Source organism: Octopus sinensis, linkage group LG20 (genome assembly GCF_006345805.1).
Source record: "Octopus sinensis linkage group LG20, ASM634580v1, whole genome shotgun sequence".
Taxonomy (NCBI): Eukaryota; Metazoa; Mollusca; class Cephalopoda; order Octopoda; family Octopodidae; genus Octopus; species Octopus sinensis.
In genome coordinates, this window is record NC_043016.1 from 15,742,717 (window position 1) to 15,763,859 (window position 21,143).

The 21,143-nt window shown below is 37.0% G+C and overlaps 1 protein-coding gene across 3 annotated transcripts in view; it reads left to right on the top strand.

Annotated features, from left to right (window-relative positions):
* The window catches only part of LOC115222546 (codanin-1), a 70,720-nt gene that overhangs the window by 19,076 nt on the left and 30,501 nt on the right, over positions 1 to 21,143 (top strand). For all 3 annotated transcript variants that reach the window (XM_029792808.2, XM_036511634.1, XM_029792807.2), the window contains exons 3-11: positions 6,213 to 6,835; positions 7,076 to 7,261; positions 10,927 to 11,114; positions 12,944 to 13,042; positions 14,439 to 14,517; positions 16,690 to 16,816; positions 17,443 to 17,555; positions 17,686 to 17,851; positions 20,710 to 20,807. In XM_029792808.2, coding sequence (XP_029648668.1) covers positions 6,213 to 6,835; positions 7,076 to 7,261; positions 10,927 to 11,114; positions 12,944 to 13,042; positions 14,439 to 14,517; positions 16,690 to 16,816; positions 17,443 to 17,555; positions 17,686 to 17,851; positions 20,710 to 20,807 — 1,679 coding nt within the window. The remainder of the gene's footprint in view (positions 1 to 6,212; positions 6,836 to 7,075; positions 7,262 to 10,926; positions 11,115 to 12,943; positions 13,043 to 14,438; positions 14,518 to 16,689; positions 16,817 to 17,442; positions 17,556 to 17,685; positions 17,852 to 20,709; positions 20,808 to 21,143) is intronic.

A 21,143-nucleotide genomic window follows, 5' to 3' on the forward strand; every position in this document is an offset into this window, starting at 1 on the left:
AAAGAGCAGCATATGAACGTGATCATTGATAGAGTGGCTAACCGGCTTCCGTGCCAGTGGCACTTAAAGGGCGCCATTCGAGCGTGATCGTTACCAGCGTTGCCTTACTGGCACTTGTGCCCGTGCTACTAGGGTGCCAAGAGCAACATCCAAGCGTGATCATTGCCAGAGCAGCCAACTGGCTTCAGTTGCCAGTGGCATGTAAAAGGGCACCATTTGAGCATGATCATTACCAACGTCGCCTTACTGGCACCTGTGCGGGTGGCATGTGTAAAAGGATTCGAGCAAGGTTGTTGCCAGTACAGCCTGACTGGCCCCCATGCCGGTGGCACGTAAAAAGCACCCACTACACTCTCAGAGTGGTTGGCGTTAGAAAGGGCATCCAGTTGTAGAAACTCTGCCAAATCAAGTTTGGAGCCTAGTTCGCCAGCCCTCAGTCAAAATCGTCCAACCCATGCTAGCATGGAAAGCGGACGTTAAACGATGATGATGGTACACACATGGTCCCATTTTCAGTGTATTCTTATCTAAGGTGGTAGTGTGTGCTTTAAGGAAGATTTTGCTGTTATTTCTAGCTATTCAAAAGGACATGTAGCGGTTCACTTCTTGGCTTGCAGTTTCACTTGTATATCTTCAGGTCATCACTAATCAAGAACAAATTCTACAGCATGCATTCTGTTGCTTCATTTGTTTCCTCTAATGGTTAAGTACCAAAAGTATTTCAGAGTAATATAAAAGAATATCTTCTTATATATCATACTTATAGAATTCCTTAATTATCTTTGTTTTCTGTATTAGGTACAGATATCTTCTACCATTTAGCCTTTGGCTAACCACTGCTTTGTGACTGGAATTGTCAAACAGGAACTGAAAAGAGACTTCTTTGGTGTGTGTGTGATAGAAAGAGACAAACTCACATGCACTAAAACATTACACACACATATACATGTATGTATGTATGTATATGTGTGTGTGTGTGTGTGTATATATATCATCATCGTCATCGTTTAATGTCTGCTTTCCATGCTAGCATGGGTTGGACGATTTTGACTGAGGGCTGGTGAACCAGATGGCTGCACCAGGCTCTAATATCTAAATTGGCGGAGTTTCTACAGCTGGATGCCCTTCCTAACGCCAACCACTCCGAGAGTGTAGTGGGTGCTTTTACATGCCACCGGCACGAGAGCCAGTCTGGCGGTACTGACAACGACCTCGCTCAAATCTTTTTACATATGCCAACAGCACAGGTGCCAGTAAGGCGATGCTGGTAACGATCCCACTCGAATGTTGCCTTTTAAATGTCACCGGCACGGAAGCCAGTTAGCCACAAGTAACTGGGTCTGATTTTCTTGGTACCCACAGAAGAATATAAAGGAAATCCAACCTAAGTGAAATTCGAAACTGTAACCAAGAAGGAAGGAAGTTCAAACCCACATATGTTCTATTAAACTAGAAACATCCTACTTCCTTCAAAAATAAATAGAACTAATTACCTACCTTTGCAGGTAACTCTTAATATAAGAAAAAAGAAATCCAAGCAATTGATTCTATTCATTGCAATTTTACAAAAATATTGGTTTTAGTTATCAAAACGAAATCAGATTTTTACAGACAATATACATGTATATATATATATTGGAGAACGGACGTTAAACGACGACGATATATATATATATACACACATGTATATATATACATCTATAATAATAATATTAGGGAGTATATCCAAACTTACAGGGGAAAATTAGATTTAGGATTAAATCAAATTTCACAGTATAATCATCATCATCATCATCATCATCATCGTTTAACGTCCGTTTTCCATGCTAGCATGGGTTGGATGGTTCAACTGGGGTCTGGGAAGCCCAAAGGCTGCACCAGGCCAGTCAGATCTGGCAGTGTTTCTACAGCTGGATGCCCTTCCTAACGCCAACTACTCCGTGAGTGTAGTAGGTGCTTTTTATGTGCCACCGACACAGGTGCCAGATGAGGCTGGCGAACAGCCACGCTCAGCTGATTAGAGATGAAACCACTATTAGGCAATAAAAATATAAAAATTTATAAATATAAATTTTAATAATTTAAATTTTATATTTTGTATATAATATTAATTACATTTATTTTTTTGTTTTTTATGTTTTAGTTTATGTCTATCAGTGTTTGAGTTGGCTAATAGTGGTTTTATCTCTAATTCAATTTATATATACATCTATCTATCTATCTATCTATATATATATATTATATATATATATACATGTAAATTTAAATTTAAAATTGAATATTAATTTGATTAATATCAATTTAAAACCAGTGGTGTTGCATATTGAAAATTCTGAAGTTTCAGAAATAATTATATTACATACATATAAGAGGGATGACCTGTAAGTGGGCATACATTATGCTAGAAGAAGATCCGCTATGGTCTTACCATTCCTTTGTTAGTGGTAAGACCATAGGTTCACTTTAATAGTTTCAGTATTAAAGTGAAAGCATCTGACATTACAATAGAGAGATGATTTGGTTTCACTTTTGACACATAATACTGAAATAGTAGAGAAGATATGATATTGCTGTGGGCTCACACTAGGGAAGAAGTTAAAAGTTTTTTGCCCATGACACTACGTGGACCCTAAGTAAGGCATGTGTAAAATTTGAATGAATTTGGTTGTGTAGTTCTCAAGGTTTAGGGATTCACACAGACAGACACACATTCTCATCTTTATATAAATATTCGGAGACCCCCTTCGGTCACGACACAGACCATGGGATTGCACCTAGAAAGTTACCCTCCTAGACACAAGTCCAGGCGACATATATAAATATAGTAATTTGTGGTAAATTATTTTACCTTTGCCCATATAATACAGTAAATGAATTGATTGCATCGCAATCATTAACATTTATGTATTAACTTTGTTGGGTACTTCACTAGCAGTATATTGGATATATGTTATCCCATGGAGGGTTGCATTTACAACCCCTATCTCAATTTGTATATATATATATATAATATATATATATATATATATATAATATATATATATATATATATATATATATATATATATATATATCTCAATTGTAATGAAAAATAAAATCAATATAGGATTTTATCAAGTAGATAGTATATAAAAAGGGCAACCACCAATTAATGCCACATGTCCTAGAAGAAGATGGTAAATGGCTCCAACACCACTTCATTCATCACACAGACAATGGCTGAAAGTGGGAGAAAGAACAAAACATTTGTTTATTATAAATGATAAATATGAATTCACTTAAACCAAATTTATTCACTCCTGAATTATTTTGGTTATTTACATATGGTTGATTTTTACATTGTATATAAGTGTGAAAATTTGTCTATGCACTGTGGATATGTTGTGTTCATCTGGTATGTATAAATGTTTATGATTATGTACTTTTCGCTTATGTCATACTTATGACAACAAAGTGGTATACATCACTAAACCAGAAATTGATTTATGGCTAAACTTTTTCAAAAAATCCTTTTGTTCATTCTCCCACCTTCAGCCCGTGTCCATGTAACAAATAAAGCTGTACCAGAACCACTTGGCATCCTCTTCTAGCATGTGGCCTCGCTTGGTAGTTGCCCTCATCATTTTGTAATTGTATTTGTAAAATTATATACTATGTGTGTATACACACACATATACAACAGGCTTCTTTCAGTTTCCATTCGTAAGGCTTAAGCTGGCCCAAGGCTATAGTAAAACACACTTGCCCAAGGTGCCATGAAGTGGGACTGAACTCAGAACCATGTGGTTGGGAAGCAAGTTTCTTACCACACAGTCACACCTTATGTATATTAGTATTTCACTTAGGCATAGTGATACTAATAACCTGGTGTTGGAATTCAATGTAGATATGCTTCAGAGAAAAGTGTTAGTTGAGTACAGAGCAGAATGATAAATTAAACGACAAGGAAACAATGAATTACGTGAGTGAAGTTCATTAGTTTTACAGCTGTTTCTGCTACTGGATGCAATGCACTCATACTTGGGTACTTGTGTATCACCTTATAGCTTCTTCAGAGTTTCAAAAGTGAAGTGTAATTATGTTTGGGAAAGGATTTATATATATGGAAAACATCACCAAAAAGGAGTATCAAGTTTGAAGGGAAAAACCTACTCACAGAAGTATATTTAGATAATTTTGTGTATTCACATGTATACAGATAGACATACAATGAATCCCTATGTGAATAATTGTGGAGGCACAGTGGTTAGGGTGGCGGACTTGTGGTCATAGGATCACGATTTTGGTTCGCAGACTGGTTGTTGTGAATGTTTATTGAGCGCAAACACCTAAAGCTCTACAAGGCTCCAGTAAAGGGTGGGGGTGAACCCTGCTGTATTCTTTCACTGCAACTTTCTCTCACTTTTTCTTCCTATTTCTGTTGTACCTGCATATTCAAAGTTCCAGTCTTGTCACGCTGAATCTCCCCGAGAACTACATTATGGGTACACATGTCTGTGGAGTGTTCAGCCACTTGCACGTTAATTTCATAAGCCGGCTGTTCTGTTGATCAGTTCAGCTGGAACCCTTGTCGTCATAACTGATGGAGTGCCATGATATATGAATAATTATTTATATGTATACGTGAAATATTGTTGTAAAGTGGGTTCCTTCTACTGTTGTGATGTGTGACTGCCATTGTACTGTAGTTGCTGTTTTATGCTAGTAGCCACAATAGTTACTAGTTACCAGATACCGTTGTCGCTTTGTACTAGAATAGTAATACACATCACATATAGAGTATGCATTCCAGCCCACCTATGCATACCTTTCCTGCATTGGACACCAAACTCTGCTTGTGAAGACCTGTTGAGGAAAGTGAAATCGAAATCGAAATCAAATTCGATGACTGGCATCCGTGCTAGTGGAGCGCCAAGAGCACCATCCGAGCATGATAGTTGCCAGAGCAACAAGCTGGATTCCATGCCGGTGGCACATAAAAAATACCATTTGAGCGTGATCATTACATGCATCGGCTTACTGGCACCTGCGCTGGTGGCATGTGAAAAAACATTCGATCGAGGTTGCTGCCAGTGCCACTGGACTGGCTCCTGTGCATGTGGCACATAAAAAGCACCATTTAAGCATGGCCGTTGCCTGTACCACCCGACCGGCCCCCATGCCAGTGGCATGCAAAAGCACCCACCACACTATCAGAGTGGTTGGCATTAGGAAGGGCATCCAGCTGCAGAAACTCTGCCAGATCAGACTGGAGTCCGGTGCAACCATCCGGTCCACCAGTCCTCAGTCAAATCGTCCAACCCATCCATGCTAGCATGGAAAGCGGACGCTAAACGATGGTGATGATCTTGGTGGTTCTTTGTATGAGACCTTTCTTTATTTCCTTTTGTCGACCTCAGTTTTCTTTTTGTCTCATTAATAAATTTGTAATTTCTTTTTATTTCTGCCAAAGTTACTGGTAGTTCACACATGATGTTCCACATCACTTTTTTTGTTTCTGCTTCCACTCTTAGCACTGCTATTATGGTGTCTTCCAGTGGTTCGTTATTTCTCGGAATTAACCTAGACAGAGTATCAGCATGCCCCAACTTTTTTGAAGACAGATATTCCAACCTGTAATTGTAGTTTAACAGAATGGTACCCTGCCGCTGCAGTCTGTTTGCCGACACATATACAATATGGGTTTCACAAAGTTTTGCTCAGCCTGGAGCTAGAGTAGAAAATACTTGCTCAATGGAACTGAACTTGAAATCATTTGGTTAGGAAGTGAACTTCTTAACCCAACAGCTATGCTTTTGTGTGTGTGTGTGTGTGCGTGCAAATCTGCCATCATCATTTAATGTCTGTTTCCTGCATGCTGGCATAGTTTGGATGGTTTGTGTGAATGTTGATTCCCTGTCATCTCATGTAGCAGGATATGGTTCCATGTATCCTTGCGAAACTGACATCGTTTTCATTCTCCAATAAAGTAATTACTTTATGGGTCTGTGGACTTGTGAAAACCAGTGAAATAAAACAATTCCTTACTTGGTCACCAAAAAGGAATTGGTTAGAAGAGCATCATGATTTCTTAAGTGCATTTGAATTCCATGTAGACAAGGTAATAAATCTTTGGGTTTTTTTTGGCAGGACTCTCAAATAAATGTTGTTCATTTTTAATTAATGTTTAAAAATATACTGTTCTATAATAAATTTTTTTTTTTAAATTTTAGCCTCCATTACCTGAGGTTCTTATTAATCTTCATTGTGAAAAAAAGGAATTTATCCCATACTTTCTTAACTATTTAAGAGATCAAACTTTTCATTTGCTCCATAACTCTAAATCAGTAAGCCCTTCACCTTCGAAATGTGATTCCAGCACACCTGTGACTACTTCAAAAAGGTCAAGGTCATCTTGCACAAGAACTCAGTTATTTCCAAATTCAGATTTTTGCAGAAATTCAGATAATTATGCAGAAAATTTCCCAAAATTAAATGCAGAAACATCACCTGATCATTTGGGGACAAGTATGAAATCATATCTTTCAAATACAACCTTGACTACTGTTGAAAATTTAACAATCCGTAAACGTTCAAAGAAAGTTCCAAATAAAAAGACATCTTACCCTATTGAAACAGCAGTGGACAACAACAAAGAAGTTCACATTAATTCAGTCAACATTGAGAGAGATTCATCGTCATGTTCATCTTGCAAATTGTCCAATCAAAAAAAGCGTAACTGGAAAACACCACATAATGATAAAAAATGCCAAAACCAAAAACACAAATTGGAAAGCTCCGGACATCCAAGAAATCAAGTTTTAGCAACTTTTTTAGATCAAGCTGTTATTACATAGTAAGTTTTTTAATTTAATTTCTTATAATTCTTTAATATTTTTCCTTTGATTCCTTTTGTGATTTTTTGATGTTAATTGGATTCCATGAATCTGAATGTTGGACTGTTTATATATTTTGTAGTTTTTGATTATTATTAAACAACAATTAAATTAAATTTGAGTAAAGTTTAAAAAGAAAGATGAACACGTACTTCATCATGATCTTTTATCAATGAATTGTTAAACATTTTTGTATTCAGCCAAAATTGTATGAAACCATCTCGACGAATTAAACCTACTCCAGTGCAAGCAGGAATGGAGCGTAAACAAAACCAAGCTTTTATTGAATCTTCAGAAAATAAATGCAATTCTATATCTTTAAGAAATGAGGAAAATAAACATAATGGATCATCGACAAGTTTTCAGGAAGAAAGAGCTTTGTTAAAGTGAGTTTTCTCCGATATTTATTTTCCCCCATCTAGCCATTATTTTTTTATAATCTACACTTTCATTAATCCATCAGCATTCAGATTATCTCTATCAAATGTAATGCTTATTTATTCCCATTGATTTGAATTAGTCATGCATTATCTGTAGCTTAGAGATTTCGAAAATGTGATTGTTTATTTTTAGAATGACATTGCAGGGTGGGTGTGAGATGCTGGATTTGACCATTTTGAACATAAAGCAAGTAGAATATTTGAGTGGGAAATGGCCTGTTTAAATGCTAAAGGGTTAAATGGCTTATGCGATTCCTTAAACTAACAGTAAATATAAAATAACAGTAAGTTTATTCTTTAAAATTGTTTAATATGTTGACAGATGTGAATCAAAAGTATAGTGTGGTATTTGTATTAAAGTTAAATGTTATAAACTTTATGAAATGAAAATGACAAGAATACTCCATTTAATTTGATGTTTGACAGTTTCGTGATTTTGTGATTTTTGGAAACAATTGAGGAGATCGTGGATAAAGCCCACGGAAGAGGGAGACCCGGGAAGAGGTGGGATGAAGTGGTAAGGACCGATCGCAGGATGTTGGGCCTCACAGAGGAAATGACCATGGACCAAGATATCTGACAATACGAAGTTCTAGAGAAGACCTACCCATGTCTGCAAAACGGTGTTCTAAAAGTGCTGTGTGTCCCACCCACACTTAAGAAAATTTCTCACACATTCTACCAAAACAAATCGAACTACGTCTCTACATCTCTTCTCTTCCTCTCGTTTCCACTTCATTCTAGAGAAGACCTACCCATGTCAACAAAACGGTGTTCTAAAAGTGCTGTGTGTCCCACCCACACTTAAGAAAATTTCTCACACATTCTACCATAACAAATCGAACTACGTCTCTACATCTCTTCTCTTCCTCTCATTTCCACTTCATTCTAGAGAAGACCTACCCATGTCAACAAAACGGTGTTCTAAAAGTGCTGTGTGTCCCACCCACACTTAAGAAAATTTCTCACACATTCTACCATAACAAATTGAACTACGTCTCTACATCTCTTCTCTTCCTCTCATTTCCACTTCATTCTAGAGAAGATCCGCCCATGTCTGCAAAACGGTGTTCTAAAAGTGCTGTGTGTCCCACCCACACTTAAGAAAATTTCTCACACATTCTACCAAAACAAATCGAACTACGTCTCTACATCTCTTCCTCTCATTTCCACTTCATTCTAGAGAAGATCCGCCCATGTCTGCAAAACGGTGTTCTAAAAGTGTTGTGTGTCCCACCCACACTTAACAAGGAAACTTCTCACACACTCTACCACAACAAACCAAACTACATCTCTACTCTTAATCGCATTTCTGCTTCATGCACTATCCTTACCTCTCACTCCCCAATCCTGTCTTCTTGACCCTATGCCACTGTATTATTGTTCTCCACTAACCCCTGACCTGTGTGTTCTACCCACACACCCTGTCTCACTGTATCATTGCTATCTGCTAGCCTCCTGACCTGTGTGTTCCACCCACATGTAACAAGAAAACTTTCCACTCACCCTACCCCAACAACCCAATCTACATCTATGCCTAGCTCTCACTCCCCAATCCTGTCCTCACAGCCCTGTTCCTCTGTATCATTGCTATTCAGTAGCACCCTACCCACCGACTCTGTGTGTGTCCAGGTTTTCGCCCCCACCCTGCACTCTTTAATCACACTTATGTCGCAGTATCCTACCACTTATGTTATAGGGTTTCAAACCTCAATGGTATGCCCTGGCACTTGCTACCATCTATATTTCTCTCTTCCTGTACTCAACCATCCCATTTATATTCTGATTCCCATCTCTTGTGAATATTCCTGGCATTTTGCCACCATCTCTATCCTGCTGTCTCCCTCTCCTTCTCCTACACTTCCCTCAGGTTGGATAACAATGTATCTCCTTTATGGTACTGCACTTGTTTCTGTCTTCATTCCTGATCTCTCCCTCTCTCCGGCTGGATAACCTTGTACTTCCTCTACAGCAAGAAACCTGTTTCTGCCTCACTATAACCTTTCATCATCTAACACAAGATCATCTCCTCCAATGCCCCCTCCTCTCACGAAAATTTTTTTGTCTTGCAAGTACTTGGTGACCCTGTCAGTGCAGGTGCCACTTAAAAACACCCACTCCACACTGTAAAGTGGTTGACGTTTGGAAGGGCCTTGTCTATGCTTGTGCCACGTAAAAAGCACTAAGTCCACTCTGCTGAGTGATTGGTGTTTGGAAGGGCATCCAGCTGCAAAAATCACAGAAGTCTGGTGTGGCCAGCTCTTGTGAAACTGTCCCACCCATTCTAGCATGGAAGGTGGACATTAAACAAGGATGGTGATGACTTTAGTGAGAGGTAAAGTATAAATTAAGAGAAAGCATGTCAACAAGTTAGTTTGTGCAGAAGTAGAATAATGCAAACCATTAATTTGAAAAGGCACAATTTATTATTTTAAGTTAAACTGAAAGGATAGAAAGAAGACAATCATCCAGGCATTGAACATTTTATTTTATGGTATCATTCTGCTTTGAAACTGATATCTTTGGGCCACTGAATTTCTGGCCTCAGCTGTTACTGTGCTGAAGCTAAAGCACCCAGAGTGAAGTCGCTTGGCACAGATTGACCTTAAACTCTGCTGTTTACAGCATTGCTTGGAAGGAAGGTGTGTAGCGTGTGATCATCACATTGACCATGACAGAGAAAGTTGTCATGTTGATACTTGCTGAGAGGCCTATACAAGGTTGCAGAAAGAGTGTGGAGAGGAGTGTGCAAGCTGCACACAAGTGTACGAGTGGTTCAGACGTTTCCAAGATGGCTGGAAAATGTTGATAGTGACGAACATTTTGAGAGACCCACAGCCAGCAGAACTGAGAAAGACATCACACATGTGCATCCAGCTGTGAGGGGAAATTGACAAATCACCATCCATAAACTATCAGAGGATGTGCAGATTAGTTACGGTTCAGTTCAGTCCATTATCACTGAAGATTTGGGTAAGAGACATATGTCTGCTAAGTTTGTGCCAAAACTACTTTCAGTTGACCAAAAAGACACTTGGGTTCCAGTTGCACAAGATCTCCTTGATTGTGTCAAGAACAATGAAAACTTTGCATAGGCCTCTGAGCAGGTATCACCAAGCTTTTGGCAAAATTTGATGCAGATTCTCTGCTCAACTTTCTCTCTCATGGTCAATGCAATGATCACATGCTACACACCTTTCTTCCAAACACTGCTGTTAACAGCAAAAGTGAGCTAGAATGTTAAAACTTTGTGTGCATGCACAGCAGAGTTCAAGGTGAATCTGTGCCAAGTGGTTTCATTCTATGTGCTTTAACCTTATTACTATGGCAACAGCCTGGATACTTATTGATCAGACCACATATGTGTATATTAATTTATGAGTTCATCAACTTTAGTTCACATTTGCGATTCATTACAGATAACTAATTACAGAGTTTAGAACAATGAAGCATTTTGAAATTTTATTTTTTAAACTTAGATTGTTGGGAAAAAAAACAAATAATAATTTGTAGAGTTGGGCTTAACCTTTTAAAAATAAATATGAAATTGTAAAACAACTATAAAAAAATATTTGTAACATATTTTTTTTTTGATAAATATATTTTTTCAGAATAGAGAAAGCAAAACTTCTTGAGGCTACAAATGTTCCCTGGAATATTACACCGTCTTCCTTCAACCATTCACCAATCAAGAATTCAAATGTTGAACAAGGCGAGATGATTGAAGCGAACTTGTCTCTTGTTACTAACCACCAAAAACTCGACACTCTTAGCAAAATCTATTCTGAGTGTCTTTATGGTAATTTTTCACTTTTCTGGAATGTCATTTTGACTCCTTTGTAAATGATAATCAGTGTAGACTTAAAGATTTGCAATGATATATTCATTGGTTCATGCCTACATTAAAGTTTTTTGACACAGATTTATAGAGTTGATATTAAGTGTGAACATGTGCAGAAGAATGTGGGCTGGAAAGGAATTTCAGAGGGATAATATTCTGGGAGGAAGTGAGTGACCATAATGATGTGTGTGCAGAGCATTAGGAGGTGGGACAGTATGGGTTTTAAAAGGAGGAGAGACAGGTGTATTGAATGGGTTTGAGTGCAGGTGATATGAAACTCCTTAAGAACAGGGATTTTGTAACAATAAACTAGTGAGAAGAGTTAAAGGCATAGGCTAGTGATTTAGGGTATTGGTGAGTGTGTCTTTGCTAATCAGTTTGAAGATTTCTGTTGGACATGGGCTGAGATGTTTGTCTAAGGTGCCTAGTTGGCAGAGTTAAACATCTGGTGGTATACCTTGTATTAAAAAGTCAATAAAGTAGTGGTCAAGTGCTGAGGTCAAATACTTCTTTCTGAAGAAAAAGAAATCAGCAGGATGGGTTTTGCTCTGTTCAAAGTATCTATATCATACCATTTGTCCTGTTGGTGTTTGTATGACTTTAGGCAAAGTAGCTGAGCTCCTTTCGAGTGCTGGGCCTCATGGAAGCAATGACTGAAATCTTTGGCATTGTGTTGTGCTTGAGAAGAAAACCCGTCCAAACTCTGCAAAATCGCAGTCATGGAAGATACCGGTATCACACAAATTGGCACCCATGCTGGTGGCACGTAAAAGCACCCATTACACTCTCAGAGTGTAATGGGCATTAGGAAGGGCATCCGGCCATAGAAGACCATGCCAAATTAGACTGGAGTTTGGTGCAGCCTTCCAGTGTGCCAGCCCAGTCAAACCATCCAACCCATGCCAGCATGGACAACAGATGTTAAATGATGATGATGATGATATGTTTCTATGACTTCAAGAATTGAGGGTTCAAGAAAAGAATATGTTTGTGTGCAAAGCAGTAGCATTGTCATAGATAAGCTTTTAGAAAATCAGTTTGGGGTTTAGATGCTAGTGGAGCAAAATTGCTTCTTGAGAAATGCTAGACATTTTGGATTGTTAGGTTGGAGATATGTAAAGGAAAAAAATTTGCTTATGTTCAGATGAAAAGTATTGTGAATTGTAAAATGGTATAATTATGTGAATCTCATTACTATTTTAAGTGGTCTGTAGTATGGTTTCATTATTTATTATCTTGGATTAAGGTGGCGAGCTGGGAGAATTGTTACCATATTTGCAGCATTTCTTCTGGCTTAAACCCTCTCATTACCATATTTCTGTTGAAATACACTGCCTTTCTTTCAATTCATTCTGAGAACAATAAAAAATTTCCTCAACATGAGTAACATTGTTAAGCTTTGGTTTGGAACGTAAACTGAAATTTTGATGGAAGATTTTAATTTAGATCACTTCAAAATGTGAAGTTTGTATCATAGAACCAAGGTCAGTTTCAGGCAGGCTGGTATCTAAAGGGTTAACCCCTTTTGGGGTTAAGAAAATAGATACCAGTTAAGCAGTGAGGGTGAATGTAATCAACTTCCCCATCCCCTCAAAATTGCTGGCCTTGTGCCAAAACTTTGTCATTTGTGTTATTGTGTCACTCTTTATATTTTTATCAACATTCATGTGCATCAGGAAAAATGTTGTTTCCTACTCTTTCTAAATCTCTCTTTCTCTTCTTAAATTAAGTTCTAAACTACAGTCAAATTTATGATTCTGACATGTTTATATTTTTTCAAATTTCAGCTGCACTTTTTCCCAGTTTGACTGTAGAGATATTTTTCCTTGTGCAGTTGTTAGTAGCAAAAATTTCAGAAAAGGCTGTTACAGATTCTACACCAAATAGTAAATATTTTTGTTTTTCTTCATTTATTATTCAATTATTGAGATTTAGAAAGAAAGTAGCAAAAGAGAAAAGATTATCTATTTGTATTTTTTTGTTATATTACTTCAAAAGTAGTAATGATAGTGTAAATGTTTTACTATATGTAGCATGCTGCTTTGTAGTTTTGACTTTAAAACCTGTGAGAATTTTCTTCAATTTTTATTCCTTTGAATATCAATAAAAATTGGCTGAAAATAATAGAAAACAGATGATAATTTATCTATGTGGTATCATCAGTGTTATCTCTCAGTGGGTGATTGACTCTCACAAAAACTATTTAATTTGAGAACTATTTAAGATCTTTAACAGAGTTCATTCTGTTGCAAACATTTACATGAGATTAATGACCTGACAGTAGCATAGTATATTGATGTGTTACTTTTGACTTCATATTCCTTTTTTGTTGTGCTGCATTTAGTGGTTGACGAGGAGATAAGGAACCTGTAAGGTGTGAATTTCCCCGAACCACCACTACTCTGTAATAACCCTAAAGGTCAGTTGCTGCAAAGGAATCTCCTAAGAGCTGATATTGAAAAGGTTGTCCAGTTGATAGGGCAGCCTCCCTGCTGTTGTCCATAGGTTCAGACTGCCGTTGTATCTTAATGGTCACCTTTGTTTGAAGATGCAGTTGGAAGAGATTTTCTAATGGAGGTCCATATCAGAACTGGGGCCTAAACTTAATGGTAGTTATAAGATAGATGTTTATCATCATCATCGTTCATCATTTCCCACTATCGCTGCCTGCAGCTGAATCTGCACTAAGATGAGATAGTTGCCTCCATCATATGAATCTATGGTGTTGGACATACCTCATATTTGTTTCATCAGCCATACTCTTCTGTTTTGGCTTTGGACATGTTGGAAGAGGGTATCAATTTTGGAGTTTTCCTTCTCCGAGATTGATTGCTTTCACCACAGCAAAGGAGCTCAATCTACCTTTACAAGAATGAATTCCACTCAAAGATGGGACCCTGATAGGTACTGCCATTCTGGATCAGAATGGCTCTTGTGGACGGGGGTTAACTCCATCCTCCCCACAACTCCAGAATGCCCAAACTGGACCCTCACCACTGGATGCAGTTTAATGTATATCATAATTTATAGTGAATTATATATAAAAAATAAATGTTAAAACAGCAATTAATTGACATATTAAATTATTTTCTTTTATAACAGAACCATATTTAAATGGTTTAATGGTTTCTTGTAAAATTTTGACTGTTAATTCTGCATATATATATAATCAAACTTCAGATTTAATCAATTTCCCAAAAAAAGCTTGCTTCAATGAGACCTGCTTCTTTCCCCTTTATTTCTTTGAACTATTCCTGATGATTCTAATTTCTTTTCATAAAGATTGCTCGGGTCACAACTATTTGAAAAATATCCACAACATTGTGTACTTCAGTGTGCAAGTATTGCAGAATTTGTTACCGTAAGTTAATTGTTTCATACTTCTCTTTTCCACCTTATTTTCTGCATCATGTACTGTATGTATTTATTATCATCATCACTATCATTTAACATCCATTTTCCATGCTGGCATGGGTTGGACAGTTTGACATGGAGCTGTCCAAACTCCAGTTGTCTGTTGTGTCATGGGTTCTATGACTGGATGCTCTTCCCAACACCAGAGTGCGCTGGGTGTTTTTTTATGCGCCACTGACACGGAGTGCGTGTACATAGCACCGCCATGACTGCATTTTATGTGACACTAACACCTGCAAAAGACAAGCCTGTATGAATGGATGACAGCAATTTTACTGAGGTTGATGTGTCTTCTCAAATACGGGTAACCGCTACATCTCCTCGTCCCTTTTCTCACCACTTCGTCACATGTCTTCCTGCGTCTACCCCATCCACGCACATCACATGACCATACCAGCACAGTCTTCTCTTTTGCCCACCACATCTGATGCCTCTCATACCCAGTTCTCCTCTTAAGTCATTTACACTCAGTTGTGTGTGTGTGTGTGTGTACAGTGACATTACCCATCCAGTGGAGCATGCTAGATTCATTTCTTTCAATCCTTCACAAGTCCTCTGTAGTCAAAGCCCATGTGTCACTGCCATGTAGCATAGCTGTACGTACACAGGCATCATACAATCTGTCTTTCAATCTGAGGGAGAGGCCCTTAGTTACCAACAAAGATAGAAGCTCTCTGAACTTTGCCCAGCCTGTTCTTATTCTAGCAACTATGCTTTCAGAACTCCCCCCCCCTACTGCTAACTTGGTCAGCTCGGTAACAGAAGCTATCTACTACTTCTAATCATCCTTGCCGAGCATTTGAGAGTGTCTATTGCCTGCACATTTTTGGTGCTTATTGTACCTGTACATTTGCCACACATAAAGACCATATACTTCGTTATCACTACACCTCTTATGCATCCAAAGCTTGCACCTACCACTGATTTTGTTACCATCATCACATTCTCAATTCCCCATTATTGTCCTCGTCTCTTCCACTCCCCAGTCAGTTGTAAACCAATAAACTACTATAAAGTCTCCTTTCATTTTTGTGTCACTTAGGCTACAGTCTGTCTACTGCTTAATCATTAATCAAAGTAAATAAGCATTGGTTTACAACAAGCAACTTTGTTTTCTCTTCTTGTGTTTAGTTTCAGTTCTAAGATGGATATTACAATCAAAGAAAACTATTAATCTTTGATACCAACCTGCCTCAGACATGTGCAATCTTACGACTCAAAACTCCTAATTTTAGATTATTATGTTTACATTGAGATTCATCATAATTTTCTGGAGAAACTTTTTTTTATCTTTCAAATTCTTGATTATTTACAAGTTGTTGGAAGTTATAGGCAACACCAGGCATAGTGGTTAATGCAAATATTCATACTTTGCAGATACAATAATATGAGGGGGTGAAATAAGGTGGTGAAGAGTACCTGAGTGGAGGACACAAGACTAACCATCTCTGAGAAGGAAAGATCACTGTAGTATCAGTAGGGAAAACAAAGAGAGGAGGGACAACATATTTGTAGGGCAGGGGTCGATGAGCAATTTCATACCATTTAATTAGGTCATCTTGCAATGCACATTGGATGTCTACATGTGTAATATCAGCGCTGTCTTTGCATAGAGTTTTGGTAGTTGTTGGAGGAAGAAGCATTTTCTGGCTCTGAAGAGGAAATCCAGGCTTTGCAAAACAGCTTTTTTCACTAAGTTCATTTGTATGAAGAGATTCTCAGCGATGTTGGGTAGGCCCAGCTTGATGTTCATATTCAGGTGTGGTTGGGTGCAATATAGTTTTCTTGAAATATGTAATTGTTGTATCTTTGTTCTTTTAAATGAAACAGGTCTGGTATGATCCCATTGAAGGATTTTTTTTAGGTTTTGTTCATAAAATTAATGCAGATAGATACCTTTGTCTCTAGAGCTGCAATCCCTTTCAGCTCTTTCTTGGTTATATTTTCCTTTCAAATGGTAACCCGTAGCAGTTCAAGCTGAATATCAACTCTATTGACTCATTAATTGATGGAGTCTTGTAAAGAGATTCTTCAAAAAAAACTTTTAAAATTTTGTTTTTCTTTTAAAAAAAAGTATTAAAAAAACCCTGAAATTATTGTAATTTTCTCATCTTTTTAGGTTGCTGCCATTATTAGGGAAAACTATTTTAAGATTACTCTGTGACAATCCTAGAATTGGACATTTTTCATTATCATTGAAGAGTATTTTATGTCAACTTCATGAGACTGATTGTTCTTCATTACAGGTATATACTGTTTGTTTCTTTATTAAAAACAAATAATTTTTTTGTAATTCAATCCAAAAAATTAGTCTATTAATTTTATTATCAATAGACTTGCAGATAGGAATTACTCGATGAGATTAGGTTGTTTGAATTGTTGAAGATGAATAATTGTAATAGAAAATATTGGTAATTCCTGATGGTTGTAGTGAGACATTTAGGGTAAGTGTTAAGATGTGTTCAGTATATAGTACGATGGATGAGACAATAAATGAGTGACAAAAAGGAAAAAAACTGAGTGATAGTTGTTAATTTTAGTAGAGAGGCCTTTGCAGTAGCATTAGAAGCAATTCTGTGAGTAACTCTGAGCTTGTAGTTGTGTATTATGTTGGTGAGTAAAGGATTGGTTTATAAGTTTGCTTTTTTATGAGTGTGATCCACTTTGTGTTTAGAATAGTCCTGGGAAGAAACATCTGTAAGAAATAATTTAAAAGTATTTTATATTTTATATTCATGTTATTTGAATGTATCACATTTCTTCCAGAAACCCTGGACAACCTTCTCATATATTCTGTTTACTGTATCTATTTTATAAAATAGTTTTAATTTTCTGAATCATTCTCTATTAACTGTTTCCATTTTTCTTACAGATGTCTCCTGTTTTATTGCATTGTTCTATTGGAGGAGTCCCATTCCAGGCAGAAACAGACAATCGTAATAATTTTCCTTCACCCAAAGCTTTTTCAACTTTTAGAGCACAACGGTATGTATACATAAATATTAGAATTGCATAGTGTGTGTGTGAGGGGGGAGGGCATGTCTTTGAATTTGGAATGTTTTTGTTAAAGTATGTTTTGAATACATTCTATGAATTGTTTTAATAATTTTTCAAGGGATCATTTTTATGAGCTTATACGTGAATGGAAAGACAATCATGAGAAACCACAGTGGTCACTAACTTCCATGCTGAATAAAAAGATGCACTTGGTTCTGTCACCTGATTCAGAATTAGCAAATTATTGGCACCTTGCCAAATTATTTGTTTCACAGCTTATCATTGTAAGTAGTAGCTTCATTTGGTGTTTTAGAACACTTCTTTTGTTAAATGCAAACAATTGGCAAACAAAATTCATGAAAACTGTTTTATTTTAAGAAAGATATAATTTTGTTATTGTTTTAAAATGTAATTCAGATAATAGCCTTATATTTTGCCTAAATGCCTGAGAACATTAAACATTTTGATTTCAAGTTTCACTTTTGTCAAATGTACTATTCATCTTTCTCCAAAGTTGTTAAAAAAAGTGCAAGACATACAATAGAGTCATTCAACTTGCCTTTGAACAAAAATATGTAGCCACCAGCACAAGAAATCATTATTTCAAAAAATGATTCCATTTGCTTAGGAACAAAATATTTTTATAAGATGAACTATGGTCAATTAAGTTACCCTGATACATATATTTGCATAGTTTCATTAATTCATTTAGAGTTGATTCTGATAAATATAAACTTAGATCAGTGTATCACCAAATACTGAATACCATTAAGCATTTAAGTTTAACTTTCTATTGACTGTATCATCTCAACCGTCCATATTTTAACCCTTTTGATACCAACCCAACTGAGACCTTTCCTCCTGGTTCTATGATAGAAACTTCCTGTTTAAAGTCATCTCAGTTAAAACCTTCCTTCAAAATTTTGTGTTAATTTATGTTCCAAATACCAGTTTGATAATGACAAGGTTATTTTACTAAATTCCACATTATTTTCAAAATCAAGTGTATTTCAACAGAAACCTGTTATCAAAAGGGTAAAAATTGATTTTCCTTCTCATGGCATGGGTAGGTCATGGGATGGGGAGGTCATGGGATGGAGAGGTCAGCTTCAACACAGTGTCTCTTTATCTTTCACTTTTGTTTTTCATGTCCTTTGTAAAGCTCTTTGCCTTCAGAACAGTATTTACTATTTCTGCCTACAGTCCAACCCATGCTAGCATGGAAAACGGACGCTAAATGATGATGATGATGATGATGTCATTCTCTCCAGCTCCTCTTCCTGCATTGTTTAACACCTTTTCAACCTCATCACTCCTCATATATAATCACCATAATACAGTGAACACCTGATGCCTAGTTTTCTACTCAGTTGTTCCTGCACATTGACAGTACATATCAAACATAGAATGCTGGCTTCATTTCTTTCCAGCTTTTACATATTCTCTACATTCGTTGCACATAGCTCAACCACACCACATTGTACATTATACTCAAGTATCATCAAGTCTGCCCTTTTCTTGGAAATGAAAGCCTTTCATTGTTCTTATTGTTGTATGACTCCCAAGTCAGGCTCTGATTAAGCTCATCTTTGATCAAAGGTATTCCTACCATGGCCATCATATCTTTATGTCAGAATTGTGTATTTGACAGATAGTAAGGTGGGATTCGAAGAAGACTTGGCTGCTATTTTCTAGCAGGTTGAGTAACCATACAGGCAGCTTTGTTGGCTAGATTGAAGCTTAAACTAGATTTTGTGGGCCAAATTGAAGTAGAGACTAAATTTCATAAGATAGAGAGGAATGACCAATGCCAGTGCCACCTGACTGGCTCCCGTGCTGGGGGCATGTAAAAAGCACTCACTATACTCTCGAAGTGTTTGGCGTTAGGAAGGGCATCCAGCTGTAAAAACCTTGCCAGGTCAGACTGGAGCCTGGTGCAGCCATCTGGTTCGCCAGTCCTCAGTCATGGAAAGCAGACGTTAAACGCTGATGATGATGATGATGTATTCATGATACAAGCCAAAGTAAATGGAAAAAGAGGTTGATAAACGTAATTATAGATCAATAAAAACAACAATGAAAAGAAAACAATCTGAGGTATTAGAAAAGTTTGTATGCAGGCACGTATGGGGGAAAAAACCCAATCCACACAGGTTTATGGAGGTAGAAACTGTCTCAATGAATGCATACAGTTCTTGAGCAGACCAAAGCTTGATTAAAAGTTTGCACTGTTTCAGCTGCAAGATCTTTCAATATTGTTCATATCATTAGACTCCAAGTGGACAAACATGAATATAAATTTGAGAAAAAAAAAAAATGAAAGAAAGGTTTCTCCTCTCAGCATGAGAAAATAAAGAGGGAAATAGGTAATATCTTTTAGCATATAGATTTATAAGCTTCTTTTCCATTAATTAAGATAATTAAAGATTCCCTAAGATGCGCCAACTCGATTTACCGGAACCGGTATTAATTATGGCTTTCATCGGGCTCTGAAGACATGCTAGCAATACATATTTTACAGAATATTTAAAATTAAAAACTATATTTTTAAATGTAAATTTGAGACTAACCATTACTATGGATAGTATGTTTGACAACTCTGATATAGAGGCTGTTTTTATGTTCAAATAAGCTAGATCAGGCCTCTCCCACCTACCCTAAATATCTTTCTAAATATAAACAATAACATCATTGAAATTTAGAAGCTAGAAGATAATGCATAATTAATTCAAATAAGCCTTACATTTGGTATAGTGATCTCAACTCTAAAGGATTAAAAGACTCATTTATTTGGCTAGCATCATCATCATCATCATCATCATCATTTAGCGTCCGCTTTCCATGCTAGCATGGGTTGGACGGTTCAACTGGGGTCTGTGAAGCCAGAAGGCTGCATCAGGCCCAGTCTGATCTGGCAGTGTTTCTACGGCTGGATGCCCTTCCTAACGCCAACCACTCCGTGAGTGTAGTGGGTGCTTTTTACGTGCCACCCGCACAGGTGCCAGATGGAGCTGGCATCATGTATTTTTGTTTTTAAGACTATCAGATTTTATGTTTATCATTGACTTGAATATTACCATGAAAGTAGTTTTTTTTTTTAAAACAAAACTCATGCATTTAAATTTGTTTTGACCTTCTTTAGATGTACCATGAAGACAATAACATGTCCCTTGAAGGAGATGAAGATTCAATTTCATTTTTGTCACAGCTCAGAAAATCAAATCCGGAAAAATTCAAACTGTACGAATCTTTTTTGTATTGTTTCAGATATTGGCTTTAACCTATATTTCTTTTTATCTGTCTTGGGGGGGGGGGGGGATAAAATTACCAGTTGTCATATTATGCATACCATTATTCTGGTGCTTATCATCATCATCATCATCAACATCAACAGCAGCAGCATATTACATCTGCTTTCCATGTTGGTATAAATTGGATGGTTTCAACAGGAGGACTGCATCTTGCTCCAGTGTTTAAGTTTTGGCAAGGTTTCGGTAACTAGATGCCCTTCTGAGCACCAACCATTTTACAGACTTCTGGGTGCATTCTTTTCAAAGCACCAGCACTGAAGAGTCA